The sequence below is a fragment of the Ostrea edulis genome, chromosome 7 (genome assembly GCF_947568905.1).
Source record: "Ostrea edulis chromosome 7, xbOstEdul1.1, whole genome shotgun sequence".
Lineage (NCBI taxonomy): Eukaryota > Metazoa > Mollusca > Bivalvia > Ostreida > Ostreidae > Ostrea > Ostrea edulis.
Window position 1 is genome coordinate 50,452,490 of NC_079170.1, and position 26,210 is coordinate 50,478,699.

At 34.8% G+C, this 26,210-nt stretch overlaps 1 protein-coding gene across 1 annotated transcript in view; it reads left to right on the top strand.

Moving 5' to 3' along the window:
• The first annotated feature begins 8,905 nt into the window (after positions 1-8,905).
• LOC125655244 (prion-like-(Q/N-rich) domain-bearing protein 25) overlaps positions 8,906-26,210 on the top strand; it is a 29,072-nt gene continuing 11,767 nt past the window's right edge. The window contains exons 1-5 of the mRNA XM_056145742.1: positions 8,906-8,924; positions 11,640-11,765; positions 12,181-12,306; positions 12,708-12,833; positions 19,406-19,546. Coding sequence (XP_056001717.1) covers positions 8,906-8,924; positions 11,640-11,765; positions 12,181-12,306; positions 12,708-12,833; positions 19,406-19,546 — 538 coding nt within the window. The remainder of the gene's footprint in view (positions 8,925-11,639; positions 11,766-12,180; positions 12,307-12,707; positions 12,834-19,405; positions 19,547-26,210) is intronic.

A 26,210-nucleotide genomic window follows, 5' to 3' on the forward strand; every position in this document is an offset into this window, starting at 1 on the left:
ATAGAAGTATGTGACAAATAATTGCAAACTACATTTCAAAGGCGTCCATCTATCAATTTTGAAATGTCGGATACTTACCGTCTGGAGACTTCCGTCAGACATTGATTGAATCAAAGGACCTTGACAAAGTTTACTTCAGAAAAGAAACCATTGCTTTCTCCGATCAAATTTTCATTGACGTTTCTGTTCCTATATTGTTTGGGTTGATCTCTCGACCTCTTCAGAAATAGGCATAAGAAATAAAGAAAAAAAGGAAATATGTATCTTTTCCTTGATATCGTTGCTTATTTTAGCATTACTAGTATTATGATATGCTTTATACAAATGTACATGATGAAGTGCGAATTGTTTTGTTTTCAGTGATAAATCTGTTTTTCTCATGGTTACTACTTTCGCAGAAATGCATTGTAGCAGAGCATTACGAAAGGTAAGGAGCCTATCAGATGTTCATCAACTCAATATCTCGTATTTAGATTTTCAGATTAGCTTCCAAATGCTTTACAAATCACAGTCGAAATTTCTATACGTCTTGCAGGAATTTCCAATTTATAATAGGAAACATAAATATTTCTTGCAGAAAGATGTATAACAATTCTATGAAGTATACGAATATTGTATGCAGTCTTATGGATTTATTTGGACATTATGAATTTTTACAGAAGTCTGAGAGGAAATTTAAAAGTAGAGAAAATAAGATCCGTGAATTTTTTTTAAAGATTCATATGAGCCAGGGGTATTTCAAGGACCACCATACTGATTTACTAATATTTCGTTATAGTTTTAAATCGAGGCAGGTTACTGACAAACAAGTTGATGTTACAGGGATTTCAACAGTCTCATTTAAAGTCAGAATTTCGGCAATTATATGGTCGTTATGATGATCTAGTTTACCAATAGAACTTATCTTTGTGTCAAAAGCTGTCTGACGTCTTCATACCGATCGTTAGTTCGTTTACGGGACACTGATTTTGACCACGGGTTACTCCGTGTACCTGATGAAGACATAGGACTTACGGCGGGGTGAGCGGTCGTCAGGGGATGCTTACTCCTCCTAGGCACCTGATCCTACCTCTGGAATATCCAGGGGTCCGTATTTGCCTAAATCTTTATTTTGTATTCCCTATAGAAGTTATAAGATTGATCACTATTCGTTATCTTCACCCTTCATTTATCCTAACCGCTAAACTGTGTTATAGTAGGCTTTTCTAATGAACAAACCATGAAGACTAGCATATGTGAATTTTAGTATCACTATGCGACAATTATTTTGCGATATGGTTCGGTCCATTTTTAGAAAGTGATATCGGTAATCATACATATACTATAGAGAAATCTCGGCTATTTGATGCTAGTCTGATCATCCCAACTTTTGTTGATACTCCCCACAAACGCCAAGACCAATATTGTTCCTGAACTGAGAGCAAGGCTTATTGCAATTTTGATAAAATTGCTGATTAGGTAGTTCAAAAAGTTGAATATCTCCATAGAGTTACTTTGAATGAAACTATACAAATGAAAGCATCATTTTGTTCACCTGTCTTTAGACGGGACGTACATGTATTATGATACAGCGATATATGTACTTCCGTCCGTTTGGGGTTTTCTGTTTCCATTTTCATTTCTCTGTCACATATCAAGCTGAAACTTGCTATATATGTATCCTCTTTTTGGGTCATTCTAGATCATATTGTAATTTTGATCCATTTTGACCTCTCTTGCAGGAGTTGTGCCCCTTCATTTGAAATTATTGTTGCATGTAGGGTACATAATTTGTCCGGCGAACTCCTTCCACGATTCAAGTGATCACCATCTTCTTTTACAGAGTGTTTGTATGGATATTGAAGATGTGCATGTAGCAAGGATTTTGATTTCCTTAAATTTTTGAGAAAAAATCAGGTTGTTGAACTTTGTCCGATTTGAGGAAATATTACAAAGAGAGTATGTGATCTGTTCGGTGAACTCCCACCACAGTTTTCAAATAAGAACCTTCTTATTGTTCAGAGTGTTTATAAGGGTATTGAAGGTGTGCAATATGACAAGGATTTTGATTTTCTTCAATGTTTGAGAAAATTACAGATTATTGAACTTGGTCGGTTGTGGGGAAATATTCCACAGAGTTTTTTCTTCCACAGTTTTCAAGTGGGGATCTTCTTATTTTTTAGAGTATTTGTATGGATATGGAAGATGTGTGTGTGGCAAGAATTTTGATTTTCTTCAATTTTTCAGAATATTACAGGTTATTGAACGTAGTCAGTTTTGAGGAGTTATTGCATAGAGAGTACATTATTTGTCTTTCTACTTCAATAGTTTTCAAGTGAGGACCTTATTTTACAGATTATTTGTATGGGTACAGAAGATGTGCATGTGGCAAGGATTTTGATTCCCCCCCCCCAACTTCTAAGAAAATTAAATGTTGAAGTAAGTCCATTTGGGGAAATATATTAAATGAAAGACATGGTTGCATGTAAAACTTATACGGTACCAATTTTGATGCACCAGATGCGCATTTCGACAAATAATGTCTCTTCAGTGATGCTCAACCGAAATGTTTGAAATCCGAAATAACTATGAAGTTTTGGACCTAAATATAGCCAAAAAACAGCGTGCCAAAAAAGTGGAGCCAAATTCGTCCAAGGATAAGAGCTATGCATGAGGGAGATAATCCTTAATTTTGAAATGAATTTCTAAATTTTTCCTCTCACAGTTTAGAAGCTAGAGTATTTGTAAATAACTTGACGATTTGCATAGTGCAAGGATTTTAATTCTCAAAAATTTTAAATTCTCTTTGACGTTTTGAATATTAATAGGTTGTTGAACTTGGTCTTTGGAGGAATATTGCACATACAGAACTCTTGGTTTGTCTATCTGCCTCTTGTCATATATTTGAATTAAGGCCCTTTATTCATATTATGCAAAGAGTGCATCACTATGCCACAGCCTGATACTACCTGGAGCAAATTTCTTAAGAAAAACACTCTATGTAAGCATTTTCACTGGTGTATCATGTACCGTTTGCGGTACTCTTGTTCCACTGACAACAGTAGTTGTATTTTCAAAAGGAAGGCTACCAAATTATAATTTCAAATATGATTCCCGTGATGTAGAGGTAGTTGATGAATTTTTGTATCTAGGTGTAATTTTTAATAGAAATGGCGGTTTTGTAAGCACTATTAAGAGAAATGCAGAGAAAGGATTAGAGGCTGTTTATGAGATTTTAAAGAAGGGAAGATTACATAAACTATCGGTAAGCTGTCAGTACGGTCTTTATTGTAGCATTGTAAAGCCGATTTTATTGTATGGGTGTGAAATGTGGGGTACTGGTAATTATGAATGTTTAGAAAGGGTTCGTTTAAAGTTTTGCAAATTATTATTGAATTTAAAACGTTCCACACCAAGTTATATGATATATGGTGAATTGGGTGCGTATACACTTTATGTTTATGTACAATCAAGGATCCTCAATTATTGGTGCAAGGTTGCTTTTGCAGGAGATAATAAATTTTCAAATATTATGTACGCATTTTGTAAATGCAAATTCACACAAGATTCTTGCTTTTCTAAGTGGATGCTTTATGTGAGAAAAAATCTAAATAATTTAGGTTTCGGTAATATGTGGGATTCAAATGGAGGTTTTACTTTTGAATGGTTCAAACATACTATTAAGCTACGAATCTGTCACCAGTTTGCACAAATATGGCATAGTAATGCATTTATTTCATTTAAAGGATTTTTCTATCGTATAATAAAAGAAAATTTTTGTTTTGAAAAATACCTTGATATACTTGATCCTTCTGACAGAATTGCTTTGTGTGGATTTCGTACATGTAATAATCGATTACCTATTGAAGTAGGCAGATGGTACGGAATAGAAAGATCCCAAAGAAAATGTACCTTGTGTAATGACAATGAAATTGGTGATGAATACCATTATTTGTTTAAATGTAGTAGATTTGCTAGAATTAGAAATCAATGTATTAAATGGAGAAAAAGGTCGCCACCAAATGTATTAACCTCAAAATCTATTTTTAATACTGACAATATTGTCACATTAAGAAAATTAAGTAAATTCTTAAAAGCTATCCATCATACCCTGTCCCCTCTATAATGACTTTGTTTATATTGCTGCGGTTTGTACATTTGTATATATTGTGAACACATATTGTATATTTGTATTCTATTGTATATATGTATTTTCTCAATACCTATGTACTATTGGTAAGGAGAATAAAGAATTGATTGATTGATTGATTGATTGATTGACTGAAATAAAGTACAGATTCAGAGTTGAGAATATCTTTCTTCAAGGAAAGATGTTGGGCTTCTTCCCATCATATCTATTATGGAAGTTGATTGTGACGCCTGGGATGAACCTGGTTTAAAAATACACGCACAAATACAGTTAACCCTGATAAAGTATCGTTTTACTAGACTTCATATACATGAATTTCACAATTTTTATCAGGCACTGCCGCAAACACATAGTCTTTCAGTTATGTGTTTACTATTGTAGTGCCATCTAACGGGCAAACCCTGAATTCTATAGAGAGTGTCAATGATCCAGACTAATTTGAATCCGATTTTTACACTGTACAAATCATACAATGTATCCGGGTTTTTACGCGACGGTGTTTGATTGATTGATTGAATATTGTTTAACGCCCCTCTCGAGAATTTTTCACTCACATGCAGTCGTCACCATTGCTGGCGAAGGGATGCAAAATTTAGGTCTATGCTCGGCGCTTATGGCCATTGAGCAGGGAGGGATCTTTATCGTGCAACACCTGCTGTGACACGGGGCCTCGGGTTTTTGCGGTCTCATCCGAAGGATCGCCCCATTTAGTCACCTCTTACGACAAGCAAGGGGTACTGACGACCTGTTCTAACCCGGATTCACACGGGAAGACGGTGTTTGAAAGAGTAAATTGGTTTACATGGATAGTATATAAGTTCTACCACCTTGACATATCTTTGTTGTGGCTATATACAAGCATATCCATTGTGGCGTGGACTTGTAAATATTTTATTTTTCTAATACATGTATATACTCGTATGTAGTTCTCAATCTGACAAAAGTAATGAAGATGTTTTAAAGATATAGATATATTCATCATAGCACGGTGACTTATGATCTCCTGTTTCGTTTCAAGAAAGTCTGTTTATTGCACAATATTATTTAGTAGAAGTTTCTTTCATTGGATATTCTGGAAACTAAAATATGAAAGTATATGATTTAAAAGGGCTACCAGTGCTTACAGTATTTCAAAGTGTTGAAGGGTTTGTACATTTGCACGCTTTTGTTAAGTAAAACGAAATTGAAAATTAAAACAAAAAGATGACTGTATCCTTATTGAATTTCAGAAGAGTTACCCAGAATACCGTAAAACAAGTTTTTGAAAAATTTCACTGTGGAATAAGCAGCTGGTACAATCTGATGACCTATCTTCCAGGTAAAATATAATCGGTGGATTTTAGCAAGTTAAATGTAGGAACACAGTCTTCTATCCTTCAGTTCCTTTCAGAGTCTCAGAACCCAGCTGTTGGATGTCGTGTAACAATTGATTACGTCAGCTCACATCCTGCAGTAAATCATTTGCTCACTATCCAACTGTATTCGGGAAGCCAGAGTTTGACCGGATCCCGTAGTGTGGAATTATGTTACTTGCGGCAAACTGCGGTGAAACTGTATTTCTCTTGCAGGATATCTCAAACCGGTAAACAATTTAGATTTTAAAAACAGTTTAAAAGACCTTTTCGTATTTCACTGAGCTTCTATGTACGTGATGCACTGTTAACGGAATTCTCTTTGCAGCCGAAATCAATGAGTGGTGTATTTCAGACAACGATTGTGTGCCCAGAAATTCGGTTTGCAGCATTGAAATCTATGGACGGTGTGTTTGTCAAAGTGGGACCATGTTTGATAAGGGAAAGTGCTTAAAATGTAAATAATTTAGAATCACGTTTAGATCATTAAAATATTCAATAAAAGTGAGGCTCATGTCCAAGAAAATTCATCTCATATATACATACATAATGGTTTGGGGGAAATTCAGATATTTTAGATCATCAGTTTAATTGAGATTTTCGGAACATTTAATCAAATCCTGATATTCTTCCAGCTATGGGTCTTGGGGAACAATGTCAGAACAACGAAGACTGTGGAGTTATCAATGCACTTTGCAATTACAACACCTGTCGATGTAACAATGGTTATTATGGATTTCATTGGAAGTGCATCGAAGGTAATTATCGGTGTGTAATAAACAAATTAGCTAAATTTTCCTGTAATTGTTTGGTCCATCAATTTGTTTGTAGATCTTTATTGTTTTATAAAAGATGACAACTATTACCATCATTAGAGTCCTTCAATGGGCGGTTGTCATACAATAATCAGTCTGTGTGTGCGTCCGTGTATTTGATTTTTGGTACTTTTAGGTCAACTGAATAAATTGGCCAGCGTCTATCGTCATCCCTCGTGCATTAACAATTCAACATTTTTAATTTCTTCTTGATAATACCATTCATATTCTTTTCAAATATGGTATGAAGTATCTTTGGGACAAAAAGGACATAAATTGTAAATTTCATGGTTCCACCACCCCTGGGGCCTTGGAGGCATGGCAAAAATTGTCAGATATTGACCAATTGTCAAACGTCTTCATAGCTACAATCGCACACTTGTAAGAAACATTAAATGCATACCTATGTAGAGCAGGGAGGCCTCTTTCATAATTGTGAATTTCATAATCCCCGAGGTAGAGGTTCTGACTCCAGGACGGGACCAAATTTGATGTATTGTATTTATGTGTAAAACATTTAAAAAACGTTTTCGTTAATGATTTTGATACTAAATTGCAACTGAATGGACATTTAGAATAAGCAGGTATCCCTTTACCAATTTTTTTAATTTCATGATCCCTGGGGTAAGTGTTTGTAATATCTACTTTAGTTTGCTGTACATTGTAGGTTTGTAGCAATAAACTGTAAACATGCATTGTGCATTAATTAACAATGAAACTGTGAAGAGAATGAAGGTTTACACATTTTTATACTGGAGGTACTTGTATTAGCATTTATTTTGATCCAGTGCTTAATAAATATTCTTCTGATGTTCAATGAAAGATGAGTACACATTTAGAGAAGAAACAGCGGTCCACCAAATGACAGATATAATTCATCGCGGGATGAATAAAGGCTGGTTGAAATGCTTCAAACTTTACCTTTCCTCCTACTGTAAATGAATGGGAATTGTGTGTATATTCAGAAACATCATAAAGCTGTGCACAATAGACTCCAGATGAAGTGTAAATACAAATATGAGACTCGCTAACAGTCTATGTATAAACTATGGGCTATGGTACTCAGATGATCGTTAAAGCATGCGGGCCTCTTGTTCTCGACTTTATAGCCCTTGGGACTAGTAATTCTTTTAACTAATACTCAGGTGACCGATAAGACCTATGGGCCTCTTGTTTGGTTATTCCGACAGCTATTGATTTGAAAATGTATACATTAACTTATACCAATGGGCTGAGTTAGGGATTTCGTTTTGAAAGAGGCAGGCTACTTACAAAGAAATTAATGTTACAGGGATTTCACCAGTTTCGTTTAAAGTCAGTATTTCGCAAATTCTAAGGTCGTTACAACGATCTACTTTGCCAATACAACATGTCATTGGGTCAAATGCTGTCTGGCGTATTTCATACCGATTATTAGGCCGTTCTTGACACACTGATTTTGACTACGGATTACTCCGTTTACCTGATTAAGATATAGAGCCCACGGCAGGTCTGACCGGTCGACAGGTGATGCTTACCAGGTACTGCTCCTAGGCATCTGATCCCACTTCTGGTGTATCCAGGGGTCGGTGCTTGCCCAACTATCTGTTTTGTGTTCCGTGTAGGAGTTATGATATTGATCACTGTTAAATATCTTCACCTTTCATGGAACTTGAACTTTGTCAAATGACAGTTTGTTTTTGGCTATCTCTGCAGCTGTTGAATTAAAACTGTAGGCATGAATTTACCGTTACTAGTATATACATGGGTTACAAATAAATTTTGAGTTTGGGGCTTTGTTGAAGTTTGTTTGAAAGAGCTATGTACCTTAAACTTAAGAAATAAATTCCACAAAACGAGACCCTCTTGTGATCACTGCTATCACAATGATATCAAGTATATCTTGCATGTGAATGAAATCTAATGTTGATTTTCAAATATCACACTGACCAAAATAATTCTCATAGACATGCACATTTATATATGATCGGACACCTCTTAATGTCAATGAACGATGTGGTCTATTTTCGTCCATTGGATTTCCAGAGGCGGGAAAATTTGGGCAACTACACTGTTAGATATGATGTCACTGTATTTAAATATGAACTACATCCTTTGTATCTATCAGCAGGTGAATATTTCGTTGTCCCTGTCGCCTTAGAGTCGTGAAAGTGGGACTACAAATTTTATCTTTTTCTCTTCAAAAGAAAACGTTTCATTTCGATCGCCATGCCTAATCAACAGACAGTGTGAGTGGTTTGGAGGAACGTGTGAAAATGGCAGATGTGGATGTCCTTACGGTCATGACCTTTGGAACGACACATGCATAAAAGGTGTGTCAGAAATTTCCCTTCGTTGAATATATCTTATATGACAACCAATAATATGTAAAATTATGAACACTATTGTTAATGAGATCCCTGGATTTTCAGTGGTTTAATGCGTAGTTTTCTGTTGATTTTGTTTTAGAATAAGTGTTTACAATGAACTGTTACAACCTATTTCTAGATTGGTGTTTCCCCTTACTCTTCTCACTCTCCTTCTTTACGCAGACTCAACCTTCTTTCTATGCTCGTTTAATTTCAAACTATTCATACTTGTTTATGATAAGAGAATGTGTTTATCGAACAATGATTTTTATATTTCCAGGTAAGATTGTCTGTCTGTAGACATGATTTTGTCCGTGCATCATCTAAGAAACTAGTGCATGGATTTTTCTGAAGATTTGCACACTTACATTGTATTTCTCACCATGTGAAGATGTGCACGTGGTATTTTCATATTGATTGAATGATAATTTTGGTCAATTTACATGCTTTTTTCTACTTAAGAACTTAATCATTTTTTAAACTAAAAAGAGTACATCTTAGAAATTCACGAAGAGATTTTATTTAAACGTTGTAAATTCATTGTTTTTTGGACTGAAGTTATGCATTTCTTATTTGAAATTAGAATATTTAAAGAATTAGAAAGATAGGTTATTTGTATGTAAAACTTTGATACTCTATTTTGACCAATCCTACCCCCGGAGGCCATGATTTTAATGCTGCACTATGTCAGGAAGCTTTAATATATATCTCAGCTCTTCTAGCCCAGTGGTTCTTGATATGAAGATGCTCCCTATATATTTTCATGTAAAACTCTGATACCCTATTGTGGCCCCATCCAACCCAGGGGGGGGGGGCATGATTTTAACGAACTTGAATCTGTACTTTGTGAAAAAGCTTTCATGTAACTTTGAACAGGGAGGGATCTTTATCGTACCACACCTGTTTTGACATGGGACCTCGGTTTTTGCGGTCTCATCCTTGCGGCTGGGGAAGTTGTATTATTCGACTATTTACTTCGCCCCACACATGCTCGGGAGGATTAAGGTCTGGGTTGCAAGGAGGGAGTAAAACAACAAACAAAGAAATTTACAGTATGTGTTGTGTCCCTGTAGCATCTGATGCATGGTTCTGGCAATGAGCGAAGTTCTATTATTGTGCATCAACTCCATTCCACGGTTCGCTGAAGCACATGGTTTTGATACCTCGCAGGGATTAACTTAAAGGTTTTGGTGGATTGTTCCTTTTGTATATAATCATTTCCCCGCCCATATCATCACAGAGACACCCGTAAACTGTCCTTGTTCAGGCACATATGTATTGATATAGCGCTTCCCTTCTCCTATAACACAGTGTCGCCCATCCAATAACATTAGATTTAAAAAGGACTTTTCGGTAAACATAACTCATAAACAGTCCGCGCGTGAATACATTTCCCAGCAAACCGGAACTGCCTATGCCGTACTGATAATACCATCCTTATATAAGGTCTTTTTGCCTGCAATCCTCCCTTTTTCAGTCTTTCGTACAGATTGGTCACTGATTGGCCTTCCATTTGTTTCTAGTGTTTGCTGTACTCTCGTACGTGTTAATTGATTCAAATCACGTAAGTGAGTTATTTGTGTGTTGTGTGGTTACACGACGGTTTGGCAGTCGAAGTAGGTCATCCACACTTCCGGTTCCATGATTTTCCGGATAAGCCTTAGGATGTGGTCTCTGTTGAAAATGCTAACGATCTGTAATAATTATAACTGGATTAAATGAACTTTATTATTTTCCAGTGCATTTGAAAATTGTAAGCCAGACAGGCAGGTATTGTGAACGATAACAAACCTCCCGTGAATTACACGTTCTTGAGAAGATATGCGCCGCATTTTACTTTGGTAATTTTCCGTTTCTCCTAATCGATGGAGTATAGAGAACCAAAGAAAACAAAGATTTTTGAAAACCAATCATGAAAAGAAATCGAGCACACGTGTTATGCTTTTCAACATATTCGGTCAGGGATCAGTAATCATTACTGCGATCCGGGTTTTTCCGTGATGTTATTGACTTATAATTTACTGCTATAATTTGATTAATTTTTTAGATAGTAAAAATGGGGCGTTATAAAGTTTGATTAGTATACATCTCTATCAGTTATTACACAAGTGATATTTATGAATACCAATGACGTCCGTCCTCTTTACGTTATTGATATTCTAAAATCCCCACGGAACAGCATAATTTAAAAAAATCAATGCGATAAATTCTTGATATTTATGAATACCAATGACGTCCGTCCTCTTTACGTTTTTGGTATTCTAAAATTCCCACAGAACAGCATAATTTTAAAAAAATCAATGCGATGAATTCTTGAAAGTTTATATTGAATATGCCAATCATGTACAGTTTTAGATAATAAAAGAATAGGCGTATCAACATCTATTAAAGAAAGACAATGAAAAATAGAATGCAGAGCAAGCCGTTATATGGAATATCATAACAAATCAAGTTCTGTCAAAGTTGATTACTGCTATCTCCTATTTTGTGTCTTAGGAATAATGGCATTGTGAGTACGTTTCGCTTCACGTTTGTGACATTTACTGAAAGAGAGAATGGGAGAGACAAAGACTATGTTTAATTTGCCAGCTTGAAATATTTGTTTGAGACTGTGAATAATTTCTAGTTTTTCATCGCCTTTTCTTTATTTAAGATCAACATTAACATTCAACATTTTCCCAGGTCAATATATAATAAGATTCTATTCAAAATCTGGACATTTAGGAAATATATTGCGTTATCATACGCCTTCTTGTCACAAAATCCTTACGCGATATATCGCGTACCTAGCCTCGTGTCATCACGTACCTACGAGTATAAGTTAGTAATTTCATGGATTGAGAGGTTTGAATATGTTCAAGTGTATATGGTACATGTAGTTAGACAGGTGAAACGATTAGAATTACAGGTACAACTCCATTATCTGATGAATTTGTTTGAAATGCTTTGTTAAAAAAATAAATCATATTTTCTAACAGTTGTTATTCTTTTCTAGAAAATGTTTCACATGGACAAAAATGCCTGATCAGCAGCCAGTGCCAATCATTTGGAGGAACTTGTCACAATGAGCAATGTCTATGTCCTTACGAACATTTCCTCCTGCACGGTACATGTGTAAAAGGTTCGAAAATATTCTGTCTTTATCAACTATATATGTACCAGTATAACAATGGCTACTTAGTACTTGAAATATTTGTTTGACACTGTGAATAATTTCCAGTTTTTCATTGCCTATTCTTTTTAAAATGAAAATATCCCTGGTGAATAATAAGATTCTTAGTCAGAATATGGACATCTATGGAATATATTGCGTTATCATACGCGTACCTAGCCTCGTGTCATCACGTACCTACGAGTATAACTTACTAATTTCACGGATTGACAGGTTGGAATATGTTAAAGTATATATGGTACATGTAGTTAGACAGGAGAGACAATTAAAATTACAAATACAACTCCATTATCTGATGAATTTGTTTGAAACCCTTTGTTAAAGAAATAAATCATATTTTCTAACAGTTGTTATTCTTTTCTAGAAAATGTTTCACATGGACAAAAATGCCTGACAAGCAGCCAGTGCAAATCATTTGGAGGAACTTGTCAACATGAGAAATGTCGATGTCCTTACGAACATTTCCTCCTGCACGGTACATGTGTAAAAGGTTCGAAAATATTCTGTCTTTATCAACTATATATGTACCAGTATAACAATGGCTACTTAGTACTTGAAAGATTTGTTTGACACTGTGAATAATTTCCAGTTTTTCATTGCCTATTCTTTTTTAAAATGAAAATATCCCAGATCAATAATAAGATTCTTAGTCAAAATCTGGACATCTATGGAATATATTGCGTTATCATACGCGTCATCACGTACCTACGAGTATAACTTAGTAATTTCATGGATTGAGAGGTTTGAATATGTTGAAGTATATATGGTACATGTAGTTAGACAGGTGAATCAATTAAAATTACAGATACAGCTAGATTATCTGATGAATTTGTTTGAAACGCTTCGTTAAAATATCAATCAAATTTTCCAACAGTTGTGATTCATTTCTAGAAAATGTCTCTTATGGACAAAAATGCCTGACCAGCAGCCAGTGCCAATCATTTGGAGGAACGTGTCAACATCAGCAATGTCGATGTCCTGACGGGGATATCTTCCTGCACGGTACATGTGTAAAAGGTTCGGAAATATTCCGTATATATCAACTATATACATGTATATATCAGTATAAGAATTGCTACTACGAAACAAAAGCATACTAGACATGGCTGTACATTGTACTATGTTTAATGAATCCATTTGATTAAGACAGTATGTGTAACAAATAACCCTCACTACATACTATTATACTGATGGGGAAAAAACCGCGGGAGCATGAATGTTAGGTGACAACATTTTATATTCTTATGAAACAGAAATTATTCAAAAGCTTCTACATGAGAAGAAAAATATCATGTTGTGGCCTTCAACTCGACATTTAAACATATGGACGACGTTTTATTTATTAACAATAACAATTTCCATGCACATGCAGATTAGATAAATTAGATAAATCAAAGTGAACTCGATATAAATGACACCGCACAGTTCTTCGCATCTTCCTCGAACTTAGATATTTTATTGAGGATGGATGTTGAATAATAAAGAATAAATCAAAAATTATAAAATTGACTGATTGACTGTTAATGATGATACTGTGACAAGAAGTTGACGGCAAAATACAAAGTGTCAAACAAACAGCAGAACACTGAATAATAATTCCTATAAGCAATACAAAACAGAGAGTTGAGCAAACACGGACCCCTGGATATACCAGAGGTGGGATCAGGTGCCTAGGAGGACCAAGCATCCCCTGTCGAGCGGTCACACTCACTATGAGTCTTATGTTTTGATCAGGTAAACGAACTTATCCGTATTCAAAATCATTGTGCCGAGAAATGGTGAAACTTTATCACAATGTCATTGTAAGTCGTCTGGGGATTGATGACTTCTTGAAGCGATGACAAGTAGGCAGAGACTTAGGAGTAAACCGAATACAATAAATCTTACAGCAGTGAAACTGAAACCCCTTTATCTGAAGTTCATAAACAGTTGATTGTCTAGAAACAATGATTTCTAATTAAATCTGATAGAGAGAAAATAAACTCTAATTGGAAAAGAAATAATCAGTACATTGTTTACTTAATAAAGGGTTTATCGTCCCTGCATTCTACTCAAGTACTAGCTAGCGATCTGGTGTGTTCCTTGTATCAGGTCCTGTGTACTGAGAGCAAACATTCTCAGCAACATTAAATTTAAACGAATAAGTTTTAAAAAGTTGCATTGACATTACCTCCCTAATGATTTTGCAAAAGAATTCTTAACTTGGAATTTCTGCTCACTTGAATGGCGGCTTTGTGGTATGAACATTGTTCCTACTTGTAAATGTGTCCTGGGTGCCGATACCCGTACATACAGACACACTGCTGGAATTTATCTTACATTGGTCATATGGCGGTTTTGACGATTATTTCAATTTTGTTTATGTTTACTTGCTTAACTGAGCGATGACATTTGAAAACAGCTAGTTATCAGAATTTCATTCTGTCTAAATTGTTTCTAAGAATACAACACTTCTATCAGGTTTGTCGTTTATCGCGAAGATTGTTTATCGTAAGTGAATTTTGTGTTGATCAGTTCTGCGGGGAACATCGTTTATCGTGTTTTGGGGTTTATCGTGAAGATCGTTTATCGTGTTTTAAGATTATCAGGTTAATCGTGAAAATCATTTATCCTATCGTATTGTGCGTGTATCTTGTCCTATCGTGCGTGTATCTTGTCCTATCGTGTGTGTATCTTGTCCTATCGTGTGTGTATCTTGTCTTATCGTGCGTGTATCTTGTCCTATCGTGTGTGTATCTTGTCCTATCGTGCGTGTATCCTGTCCTATCGTGCGTGTATCTTGTCTTATCGTGTGTGTGTATCTTGTCCTATCGTGCGTGTATCTTGTCCTATCGTGCGTGTATCTTGTCCTATCGTGCGTGTATCTTCTCCTATCGTGCGTGTATCTTGTCCTATCGTGTGTGTATCTTGTCCCATCGTGCGTGTATCGTGTGCTGTAGTTTGTCATGTCAAGAGAAACGTTGCGGGTACTCAGCAAGTAAACAACAGACAACTACGTTACGACTCTAGGAACACTTCCTTAATAAGGTTTTTACTGTAATGATTTCGGATATTTGAGGTACGACCATGCGGAGTTCTCAATTAGTCACTTTACATCACGTGATCTCATTTGTGTATAAATACTGAGACTCCGCAGTCGTCTGTGTCATTCTGATAGAAGACCCAGTCAAGTAGAGAGGACGAGAGCATGTGTACTAATAAAATATTCATGGTAAACAATCCCTCGCCTGTTCTTACAGTTAGAGAGTGAATTTGGAAGGCCATCAGAAGTCTGGCCTGCCACGAAGAGGTTGACCTCCAGTAAAGAGGCTAGCCATAGTTCGTTTTTGGTGTCGTCCGCATTGGCTGAACAGACCGTCGTCCAGGCCGCTATACTCATTGTCCGTCCTGAATAAAGCATCCTACAGTGAGTGTAGTGGTTGAAGGTCTACCACATATACTTTCCGTCCTGAATAAGGCGTCCTACCGTATATGGGGTAATCCGAGGGCGACTGGGCTCTAGATCTACATTTTGTTAATTAGCACTACCAGTTATCGTTGCTTGCCTCTGATTGATATAGTGATTCTCTGTTTGATTATAATTAACCTAGATAAGGTTAGGACATATTTGTATATTTTGGCAGTCCACTAAAATCATACCAATTAGTTTAAATTAGTTATTGCTGAATACCCCAAACCCTGGAATTGACCAGGTACGATCCCAGAATTTAATGTAAATACGTTACATTACCACGATTTTTATTGCATGTAAATTTATATGAAAATGTGGTGTTTTAAATCGTGCTGGTATTATTTTGTCGATATAAAGCGTGCTTTAGTGATTATTTTGTATCGAAAGTGCAAAAAGCTAGATATGCATATTCTCGTTGGAGATTTTCGCGCCTTTAGTTTGTGACGTCATACGTGTCAATCGTGGTGAAGCGAGAAAGAATGATAACATTTAAACAAGTTGTGAACAGCCCATACAGCAGGCTATTGATACAAATTGGAGAGACTCAACAATTACAAGTTCCATTATATTGTGTTGTACAGTATATAACTAATAATCAGCACAAAAAAGAAGAGTTTCTTTACTTTTACCAACGAGGCAAGTCAGAGAAATTTTGTGAACTTAGAACTAAACTTACAAATACTTCAAACCAACAGAAAACCGCCTTTAATGACGAACTTACATATTGCATTCTAACCCATTTAATTCATGATTTCAACATTTCTGTTCACAAATTAATAGGCTCATTTTCCTTCAGACTGAACATAATCAGAGACTGACTTTGAGAACTCTTAGGCCTATATTGAGGCAATCATCAAATTCGCAGCGGGTCTGGCAACCACAGTAATTTCTGTGTAGCATACACTTATATATATATATATAGATAGATAGATAGATAGATAGATATATATATATATATATATATATATATATATATATATATATATATATACAGTGGAGCCTCGATAATCCGGACGCCATTAATCCGGACGCTTCGCTTTCCGGACAATTTTTCTAGGAAACGGAATTTTGAATCATTAATCCGGAAATTCGCGTTCCGGATCCCGACGGTCATTTTTTACTACAAAACGTTAAATTGCATTGAGAATATTGTACTGTTAATCCGGACAGTATTTTTTTTAGGGAAGGTCTTTGTCGGACAATTTTAGCAAGGCGTAAATCATAAAGAAAACAAGCCCAACTGTCTAATTGAAGCGATTACCTGTACCCTGTCAACACCCCCCTTTCATTAGGTGTCGTGTGATGCTATGTCAGTTAGATATATAAGAACGTGCCGATCGAGACATTGCATTGCCAATATTTGCACATAAGACCTGTATTGCGTGTAGTGTTGAATTTTGTAAATAAATTTGTAGCATATTATTTGATAGTTTTGATCAATAGCCTAATAGTATTAATAAATTAAACATCATGCCGTAATGATATACTGCTCCACATATCAGTTGTACTGATTCGTAAATTGATCTAGGCTTATTCAAATCTAAAGAGTGTAGATTATACTTCTAGATTTTGAATTTTATACTGTTAATTGGCGTTAAATATACATGTATGTTCATGCACATGTATATGTAGTAAGTTTTTAATGTTTAGAATATCACGCATGTAGAATGTACCTGTGTACGATTGATTCTTGTTACGATGTTGTAGAGCTTTATTGCTTTCAATTTTTTTAACTTTGGGTAGAAGTGAGAAAATTAAGATTTTAAGGAAAATTACAATTCAATTTTGTATGTACCCGTAATGTTGGTTTCACCCGAGTTGTGTTCCGTTATTATCGCTTCATGAAAATAATAGGTGCGCGTGGGTAGATCAAAGCAGTAGTAGGTCTTAATATTACGAGCTTAAATGATTTTGTTCTCCCGATATTGGCTTGGATAATTATAGAATAAGAAATATAAACTCTGGCAGATGGAATTTTGGTTATAGAATGTTGTCAACTGACATGATAAACACTAAATTCTTAAATCAACCGTGGACGATAAAGATTGTTTTAACATACTGTCGAACCAGTAAATCTTGACAGATGGAATTCACCAGCCTCTTTAAGAATTAAAAGTGTGATGAAATGTTTAAAGTGTAAATGATTATGTTAGTTACTAATGATTTATTTATAGTTACATATAGAGCTTCATTATTTGTTATAGTGCTAATATACATGTACAATGTAAGCATAGGCATAATACACTGCACACGTATATTCAAATTTTAGTGCTTTGAAATGCATGTAAATGTTAACATTTTCATAATTTATTTACTAATGTAAATAGTTAAATCCAATGATAGATTGTGTTTAATTCACTACGCATCAATAAAGTAAGCATATTGGTTACTTATGTAAAGATAGAAAACATGCGATTCAATTATCCGGACGCTTCATTTATCCGGACGATTTTGCTCGGAACCAAAGTGTCCGGATTAACGAGGCTCCACTGTTGTATATATATATATATATATATATATATATATATATAATATAATATATATATATATATATATATATATATATATATATATATATATATAATATATATATATATATATATAATATATATATATATATATATATATATATATATAGATATATATATATATATATATATATATATATATGCACCTTTGATTTTACATGCAACGATATATTGATTTACTGCCCCTCCCCCATCCCCATGCTTGAAGTTTTGAGTATTGACACCATGTACGACTACCCCCCCCCCCCCAATTAAAATAGTTCAATTCAAAATAGTCGAGTAAAAAAATTGCAATGGATGAGAGCCCCCCCCCCCCCCCCTGCTCCCCATTGTTTTTTTTTATATAGTTGTGAGTAGGACGAATTATAAGGTATAGGTTATGACTATTGGCCCCATGTATTAAATGACAAATTCCCCTCTCTCCCTCTTATACACATTATACGATTTGAGAAGTCGATAGATTTTCTGATTAGTAATTTTGAAATCCGATAGCCCCCCACCCCCTGAAAAAAGGTCATAAATTGAATCGAAATCGGTAAATCGGCTGTTTCCTTCGACACGTTGTAGGTTAATGCATCAATTTAATTAAAAGTAGATCTTCTATACCTTCTCCAGTGTAACGTTTAGAGAAGAACTGATTTTAATCAGATTGGCTAGCCTAATGCATGTTACACTCTACATGTACAGACCTATGCTTGAAATAGGGCCTATAATATTATGATCTACAAGGGAACACTAAATGTTTGCGAACGAAAAGTGTCTTTCTATGATAAGATATATATTTACCAAAACGTCCCACCCTTTCTGTGACCGGGATCTCCGTTCGAGTCCGTCAATGTCGTTGTAATAATATTGATATGTGCTGACGGAATTTCTCTTAGATTTGGCAGAACGACAGGTTAAAACATGTATGGCTGAATCTTCAATACTAACGGGATGTCATCGATATCGGAAGAATAATCTATTCACACACACATACATGATCATACATAGCTGTTGCAGCAATTGACACGTATGACGTCATCACGTATCACGTGACTAGATATCTCATTAGTGACGATTTGTGAAGCGGAAGCTTTGAATATGTGCAGATAAAAGCATGTTTGTATCAATTATTGGGAGTAATCAAACAATATAACAGCAGAAACGTGCTTTATCAAGGTTACTCCTGCTGATTTTAATTACTTTAAAAACCGTGGTAAAAAAAACCCTTTAATCTTCATTATAAAAATACCCGTCTTAACTGTAACATTTCTGTTATTAGTTTGAAGTATTATTTCTAATAAACAAATGTGCATTGTAAAATACGACAGGCATCCATATCATTTCCAACTATACTTTTACAGCTTGCTGTCTATAGAAATATAGCCGGCAATCACGTGATGTAGGTCCAATAACAGATCTATAAATGTACATTCAAATCCAAAATACCTATCTAATTTTGCCATGTTTGTATGATCAGGATAAGAGGGTAAGAGGGATCATCCCCATAATTTTATAAATGGAACTCTCTCTCTCTCTCTCTCTCTCTCTCTCTCTCTCTCTCTCCGTATACAATACATGTATATGTAATGTTATATTTTCTCATAATAGAATTTGATACACTGCAGGTTATAAAACACTTGGTTCGTCGTGTCTCTACCGTCAACAATGCACAGGAACGCCTAATGCAAGTTTATGCCTCGGAAATTCGTATTATGACAAATGCAGCTGCAACATTGGATTTGTTGAATTAAACCGTTCTTGTATAGGTGAGTGTATCTTTCCAACACATTTCATATATTTACTTCTATCACATACATCTGTTTACATCTATTACATCTGTTTACATGTACATGTATTTTATTTGTTTACATTTACTACATCTGTTTACATCTATTAAATCTGTTTACACCTATTACATCCATTACATCTAATTACATTTAAACTATTTACGGTCTTGGCATGGATGCGCAAATTGTTTAATAGTAACTATGATTGAATTCTAGTATATAATGGAAATTAATTGATACCAGTACATGAGTGAGTGATTCGTATGTTGTGTCGTTACACTAAGTTTTGGCCGTCGAGGTAGGTCGGATACACTTCCGGTTTCATTGATTTTTTCGGATAAGCCTTAGGATGGTCTTGTGGTCTCTGTTCAAAATTATAACGACCTGTAATAATTATACTTCAGTTGAATTAACTTTATTGGTTTTCACTGTACATTTGAAAGTTATAAGCCAAACAGGCAGGTATTGTGAACGAAAACAAGCCTCTCGTGAATTGCGTCCACCTTTAACCATACCAACAGCTTTTTCACGAAATTGTGAAAATATGCGCTGCATTTGTCTTCAGTAATTTTACGGTTTTTGTTGTTGTTGTTGTTGTTTTTTGTAAACAACTGAATATAGAAAACTCAAGAAAACAAAGATTTTTGACAACCAGTCATAACGAATTGAGCACGTGTATCATGCTTTTCCCCATATCCGGTCATGTTCCAGTACAAATTACTACTGCGGTCCAATTGTTGCCGTCTTATAAGAAAACATCTAACAAAGCAGACTCCTATAATTTGATTATTTTTAGATAGTAAAAATGGGGCGTTAGAAAGTTTGATTAGTATACATCTATATCAGATATCACACACGTGATATTTATGAATACCAATCACATCCGTCCCCTTTACATTATTGATATTTCACAATCCCCACAGAACTGCATAATTTAAAAAAAACTTCAATGCGATCCAATCTTGAAAGTTTATATTGAATATACCAATCATGTACAATTCTAAATAATAAAATAATAGGAGTATCAACATATATTAAAGAAAGACAATGAAAAATAGAATGCAGAGCAAGCCGTTATATGGGATATAACAAATCAAGTTCTGTCAAAGTTGATTACTGCTATCTCCTATTTTGTGTTGAGGAATTATGGTATTGTGAATACGTTTCGCTACACTTTTGTGACATTTATTGAAAGACAGAATGGGAGAAACAAAGACTATGTTTAATTTGCAAGCTTGAAATATTTGTTTGAGACTGTGAATAATTTCTAGTTTTTCATCGACTTTTCTTTATTTAAGATAAAAACATCCCAGGTCAATCATAAGATTCTATTCAAAATCTAGACATTTATGGAATATATTGCGCTATCACACACCTTCTTGTCACAAAATTCTTACGCGATACCTCGTGTCATCACGTACCTACGATTATACATGGTACATGTACATATATGTAGTTAGACAGGAGAAACGATTAAAATTACAAATACAACTTCATTATCTGATGAACTTGTTTGAAACGCTTTGTTAAAAAAAAATCAATCAAATTTTCCAACAGTTATTCATTTCCAGAAAATGTCTCTTATGGACAAAAATGCCTGACCAGCAGCCACTGCCAATCATTTGGAGGAACGTGTCAACATGACCAATGTCTATGTCCTTACGGACATTTGTTCCTGAACGGTACATGTGTAAAAGGTTCGGAAATAGTCTGTCTTTATCAACTATATATGTACCGGTATAACAATGGCTACTTAGTATTTGAAAGATTTGTTTGAGAGTGTGAATAATTTCCAGTTTTTCATTGCCTATTCTTTTTTAAAATAAAAATATCTCATGTGAATAATAAGATTCTTAGTCAAAATCTGGACATCTATGGAATATATTGCGTTATCATACGCGTACCTAGCCTCGTGTCATCACGTACCTACGAGTATAACTTAGTAATTTCATGGATTGAGAGGTTTGAATATGTTGAAGTATATATGGTACATGTAGTTAGACAGATGAAACGATTAAAATTACAGATACAACTCCATTATCTGATGAATTTGTTTGAAACGCTTTGTTTAAAAAAATCAATCAGATTTTCTAACAGTTGTTATTCTTTTCTAGAAAATGTTTCACATGGACAAAAATGCCTGACCAGCAGCCAGTGTCAATCATTTGGAGGAACGTGTCAACATGACCAATGTCTATGTCCTTACGGACATTTCCTCCTGCACGGTACATGTGTAAAAGGTTCGGAAATCGTCTGTCTTTATCAACTATATGCATGTATATACCAGTATAACAATTGCTACTACATAACAAAAGCATACTAAACATGGATGTACATTGTACTATGTTTAATGAATCCATTTCATTCTGACAGTATGTGTAGCAAATGATCCTCACTACTTACTATTATACTGATGGAAAAACAAACCGCGTGGGTATGAATGTTAGGTGACAACATTTTATATTCTTATGAAGCATAATTTATTCAAAAGCTTCTACATGAGAAGAAAAAATATCATGTTGTGGCCTTTAACTCGACATTTAAATATATGGACGACGTTTTATCTACTAACAATTATCATTTTCATTCAAAATACCAGTGAACTCGAAATAAATGCCACCGCACAGTCCTTCACATCTTCCTCGTACTTAGATATTTTATTGAGGATGTATGTTGAATAATAAAGAATAAATAAAAATCTATACAGTTGACTGTTAATGATGATACTGTGACAAGAAGTAGACGGCAAAATACAAAGTGTAAAACAAACAGCACAACACTGAGTAATAACTCCTATAAGCAATACAAAACAGAGAGTTGAGCAAACACGGACCCCTGGATATAGCAGAAGTGGGATCAGGTGCCTAGGAGGATCAAGCATCCCCTTTCGAGCGGTCACACTCACTATGAGTCTTATGTCTTGATGACCTCCGCAATAATTTTGCAAATGAAATCTTAAATTGAAATTTCTGCTCACTTGAATGGCGACTTTGTGGTATGAACATTGTTTCTACTTTTAAATGTGTCCTAGGTGCCGATAGCCATACATACAGACATACTGCTGGAATTTATCTTACACGGGTCATATGGCGGTGTTGACGATTGTTTGAATTTTTTTATGTTCATATATATTTTTTTTTATTTGCAAATTTCAGTATTTGATAATAACATTCATACATACATTCACACACATAGTTTAGTTATAATAACATAACATGTTTATATGCTTAACTGAATGATAACATTTGAAAACAACACATTTTATTACAAAATACAGTAATTAGAGAAAAAATATTACCGTTATATATGCATCATATCTATGCACATGTTGCCTCCAATTAGATTTTTATAGACGTGTAAGGTATATATAATGAATGCTGAAATAATTAAATCAATTTCATGATCAACGTAATTGCAATCCTTTTCGTAGTTATCAGAATTTCGTTCTGTTTAAATTGTTTCTAAATATACAATATTTTATCAGGTTTGTCGTTTATCGCGAAGATTGTTTATCGTAAGTGAATTTTATGTTGATCAGTTCTGCGGGGAACATCGTTTATCGTGTTTTGGGGTTTATCAGGTTAATCGTGAAAATCATTTATCCTATCGTATCGTGTGTGTATCTTGTCTTATTATGCGTGTATCGTGTGCTATAGTTTGTCATGTCAAGAAAAACGTTGCGGGTACTCAGCAAGTAAACAGCAGACAACTACGTCACGACTACAGGAGCACTTCCTTAATCTTCATTATAGAAATACCCGTCCTAACTGTAACATTTCTGTTATTAGTTTGAAGTATTATTTCTTATCAACACATGTGCATTGTAAATTACGATAGGCATCCATAAGATTTCCAACTATATTTTTACTGCTTGCTGTCTATAGAAATACACATGTATAGCCGGCAATCACGTGATGTAGATCCTACATGTATAACAGATCTATAAATGCACATTCTAGTCCAAAATACCTATCTATTTTGTGCCATGTTTTGTGATCAGGATAAGAGTGATCATCCCCATAATTTGATAAATGGAACTCTCTCTCTCTCTCTCTCTCTCTCTCTCTCTCTCTCTACGTATACAATACATGTATATGCAATGTCATAGTTTCTCATAATACAATTTGATACACTACAGGTTATAAAACACTTGGTTCGTCGTGTCTCTACCGTCAACAATGCACAGGAACGACTAATGCAAGTGTATGCCTCGGAAATTCGTATTATGGCGAATGCAGCTGCAACATTGGATTTGTTGAATTAAACCATTCTTGTATAGGTGAGTGTATCTTCCCAACACATTTCATATATTTACTTCTATCACATTTACATCTATGATACCTGTTCACATCTATTACATCTGTTTAACATTTACATCTATTATACCTGTTGACATCTATTACATCTGTTGACATCTATTACATCTCTTTACATGTATATAATTTCATTTGTTTACATTTACTACATCTGTTTGCATCTATTACATATGTTTACATCTATTATAAATGTTTACATGTATTACATCTATTACATTTGTTTATATCTTATACATCTGTTTACATTCATTATAATTGTTTACATTCATTACAATTGTTTACTTGCACGTGTATTATATCCGTTTACGTCTAAACTATTGATGCTATTGATTCAAATGTGCAAATTGTTTGATAGTAATATGATTGAATACTAGTATACATGGATAACTCCATCTTTCATGGATTAGATAACGCGGGAAATCATGAATATTTCCCCGATAGTGGAATTGTATAGTCAGTGAGGATGATGTACAGTTACTACTAATAATACACTAACCACAGCATTGTATTAATGGTAAATCAGTCCAAACCAGCAATGTCATTCATTTAGCAACATCCCATTTCATCACTGAGAAGCGTGAATTGTCAAGTACATGTATACCAAACAACACACAATATCTTTTTATTTCATGCTTGTAAAATAATGAAATGTTTTCACGAGTGTCGTGGTGTTTGCCCAATCATTATTCAGTGACTTAATCCCCTTAAATCCTAGTCGTTATTCCACCTTTAGGTAGTATGCGATGTTTTTGTATGCTAAAGAAATGGTTTTTAACGTTTTCATTTTACTTTAAAACTACATGTAAATTTGACCAATGTCAATAAAGTTATTGGGGTAGTGCAGAATCTATCTGCGGTATGAAGTAGAAAAACTGACAAACTACCTTCATGTTTAGTGTGATGTAAGGAAGGGTAAGTACAAGATAAAGGTGACTTTTAAATGACTTTCAAAGTAATACCGCCGTGCTACTTATATCAATTCTTCAGTTGAAACTTAACCAAAATGCAAGTTCAGTTTTGAAGCACTATAATGCAAATAAGAAGAGCTTTCATTTCATTAAATAAATTTATTGTAACAAAAGGTGATTAAAATAAAATAAAAATTTATGAAAATCATATTGAACTAGAATTTACTTTTATGCCAAGTTTTCATATAAAGTTATATTTCTAAGAAAATATTATTTTTAGAAGCTAGTGAAACTTGCAATACTATCTTAGTTTATGGGGCATCTTGCTTGGTCTATTTGAACACACACACACGTGCGAGCACATGTACACACACACACGTAAGCACGCACAGACAGGACAGATAGATAATTCACTATATTCCTGATGAAGAATGTAACTAGTTAAGTATATTCAACTGCATGCTTTGTGCATTTATTTATTAAATAGATAGATAGGTACTTAGCACTAGATCCCACCAACACCCGATACCAACATGTAAAAGTGTCGGTTCGGATCCACAAGGTGGATACTAGGTCAAAAGCAAAACTAAAATGACCAAAGACACGAACCCTAGGGACAAGAATATCTAATTGTTCGTGTCAATGGTTATTTTAAAGCTCTTTATATATAATATATTGTTTACAAGTGTATCTCCTTTAGAAATACCAAAGAATACCGCTGAGAAGATGGAGACGTCAAATTCAGGTACATATATGTCAATATTTACAATTTCAACTTATATAACACTATTACGAGCAATACGGATGTATCACTGTATAAATACCTATACGGGGTCAACAGAGGTCACGGCTGGGCGTATGAACATTTGTTAAAAGTAGGGTACAGGTACTTCTTTTATCAAGGCAAGACACATCTAGCCATCGCTTCCGCGTACTACAGAAGTCTATCAATAGATGAAATCGACATCTGATTTTATTTGTATTCCAAGCACTGGACTTTTATCAATGATAAAAACATTTCTGTAAACCAATGTCTTACTATGATGTCTAAAATTTCGTCTACTACATCCTGGTCACCCTTATGTAAACAATGGCTGAATTTGGCAACTTTGATATTGGTGATGCGGAATTGTACCTACTGCTAGACGATGACATTAGGCTTTAGCATTCACAGGATTTATGGCCGATATTTGTAAGTTGTCAAAGTGCATTAAGACCTACGCACACCACTGCCTGCTGCGTGCAACAGCAGCCGTGAGTTGTGCCGGTTTCGAAGCACACCAAATCATGTTTATGCCGGGACATCGAAGCGAGGCGTCGTTAAAAACCTATAACAGAAATTGATCAAGTCAATAGAAGCGTTCCATGTTTGTCAACAATTACAAATTCAAATCAAAATCCGTCCCTTACCTTCGTGCA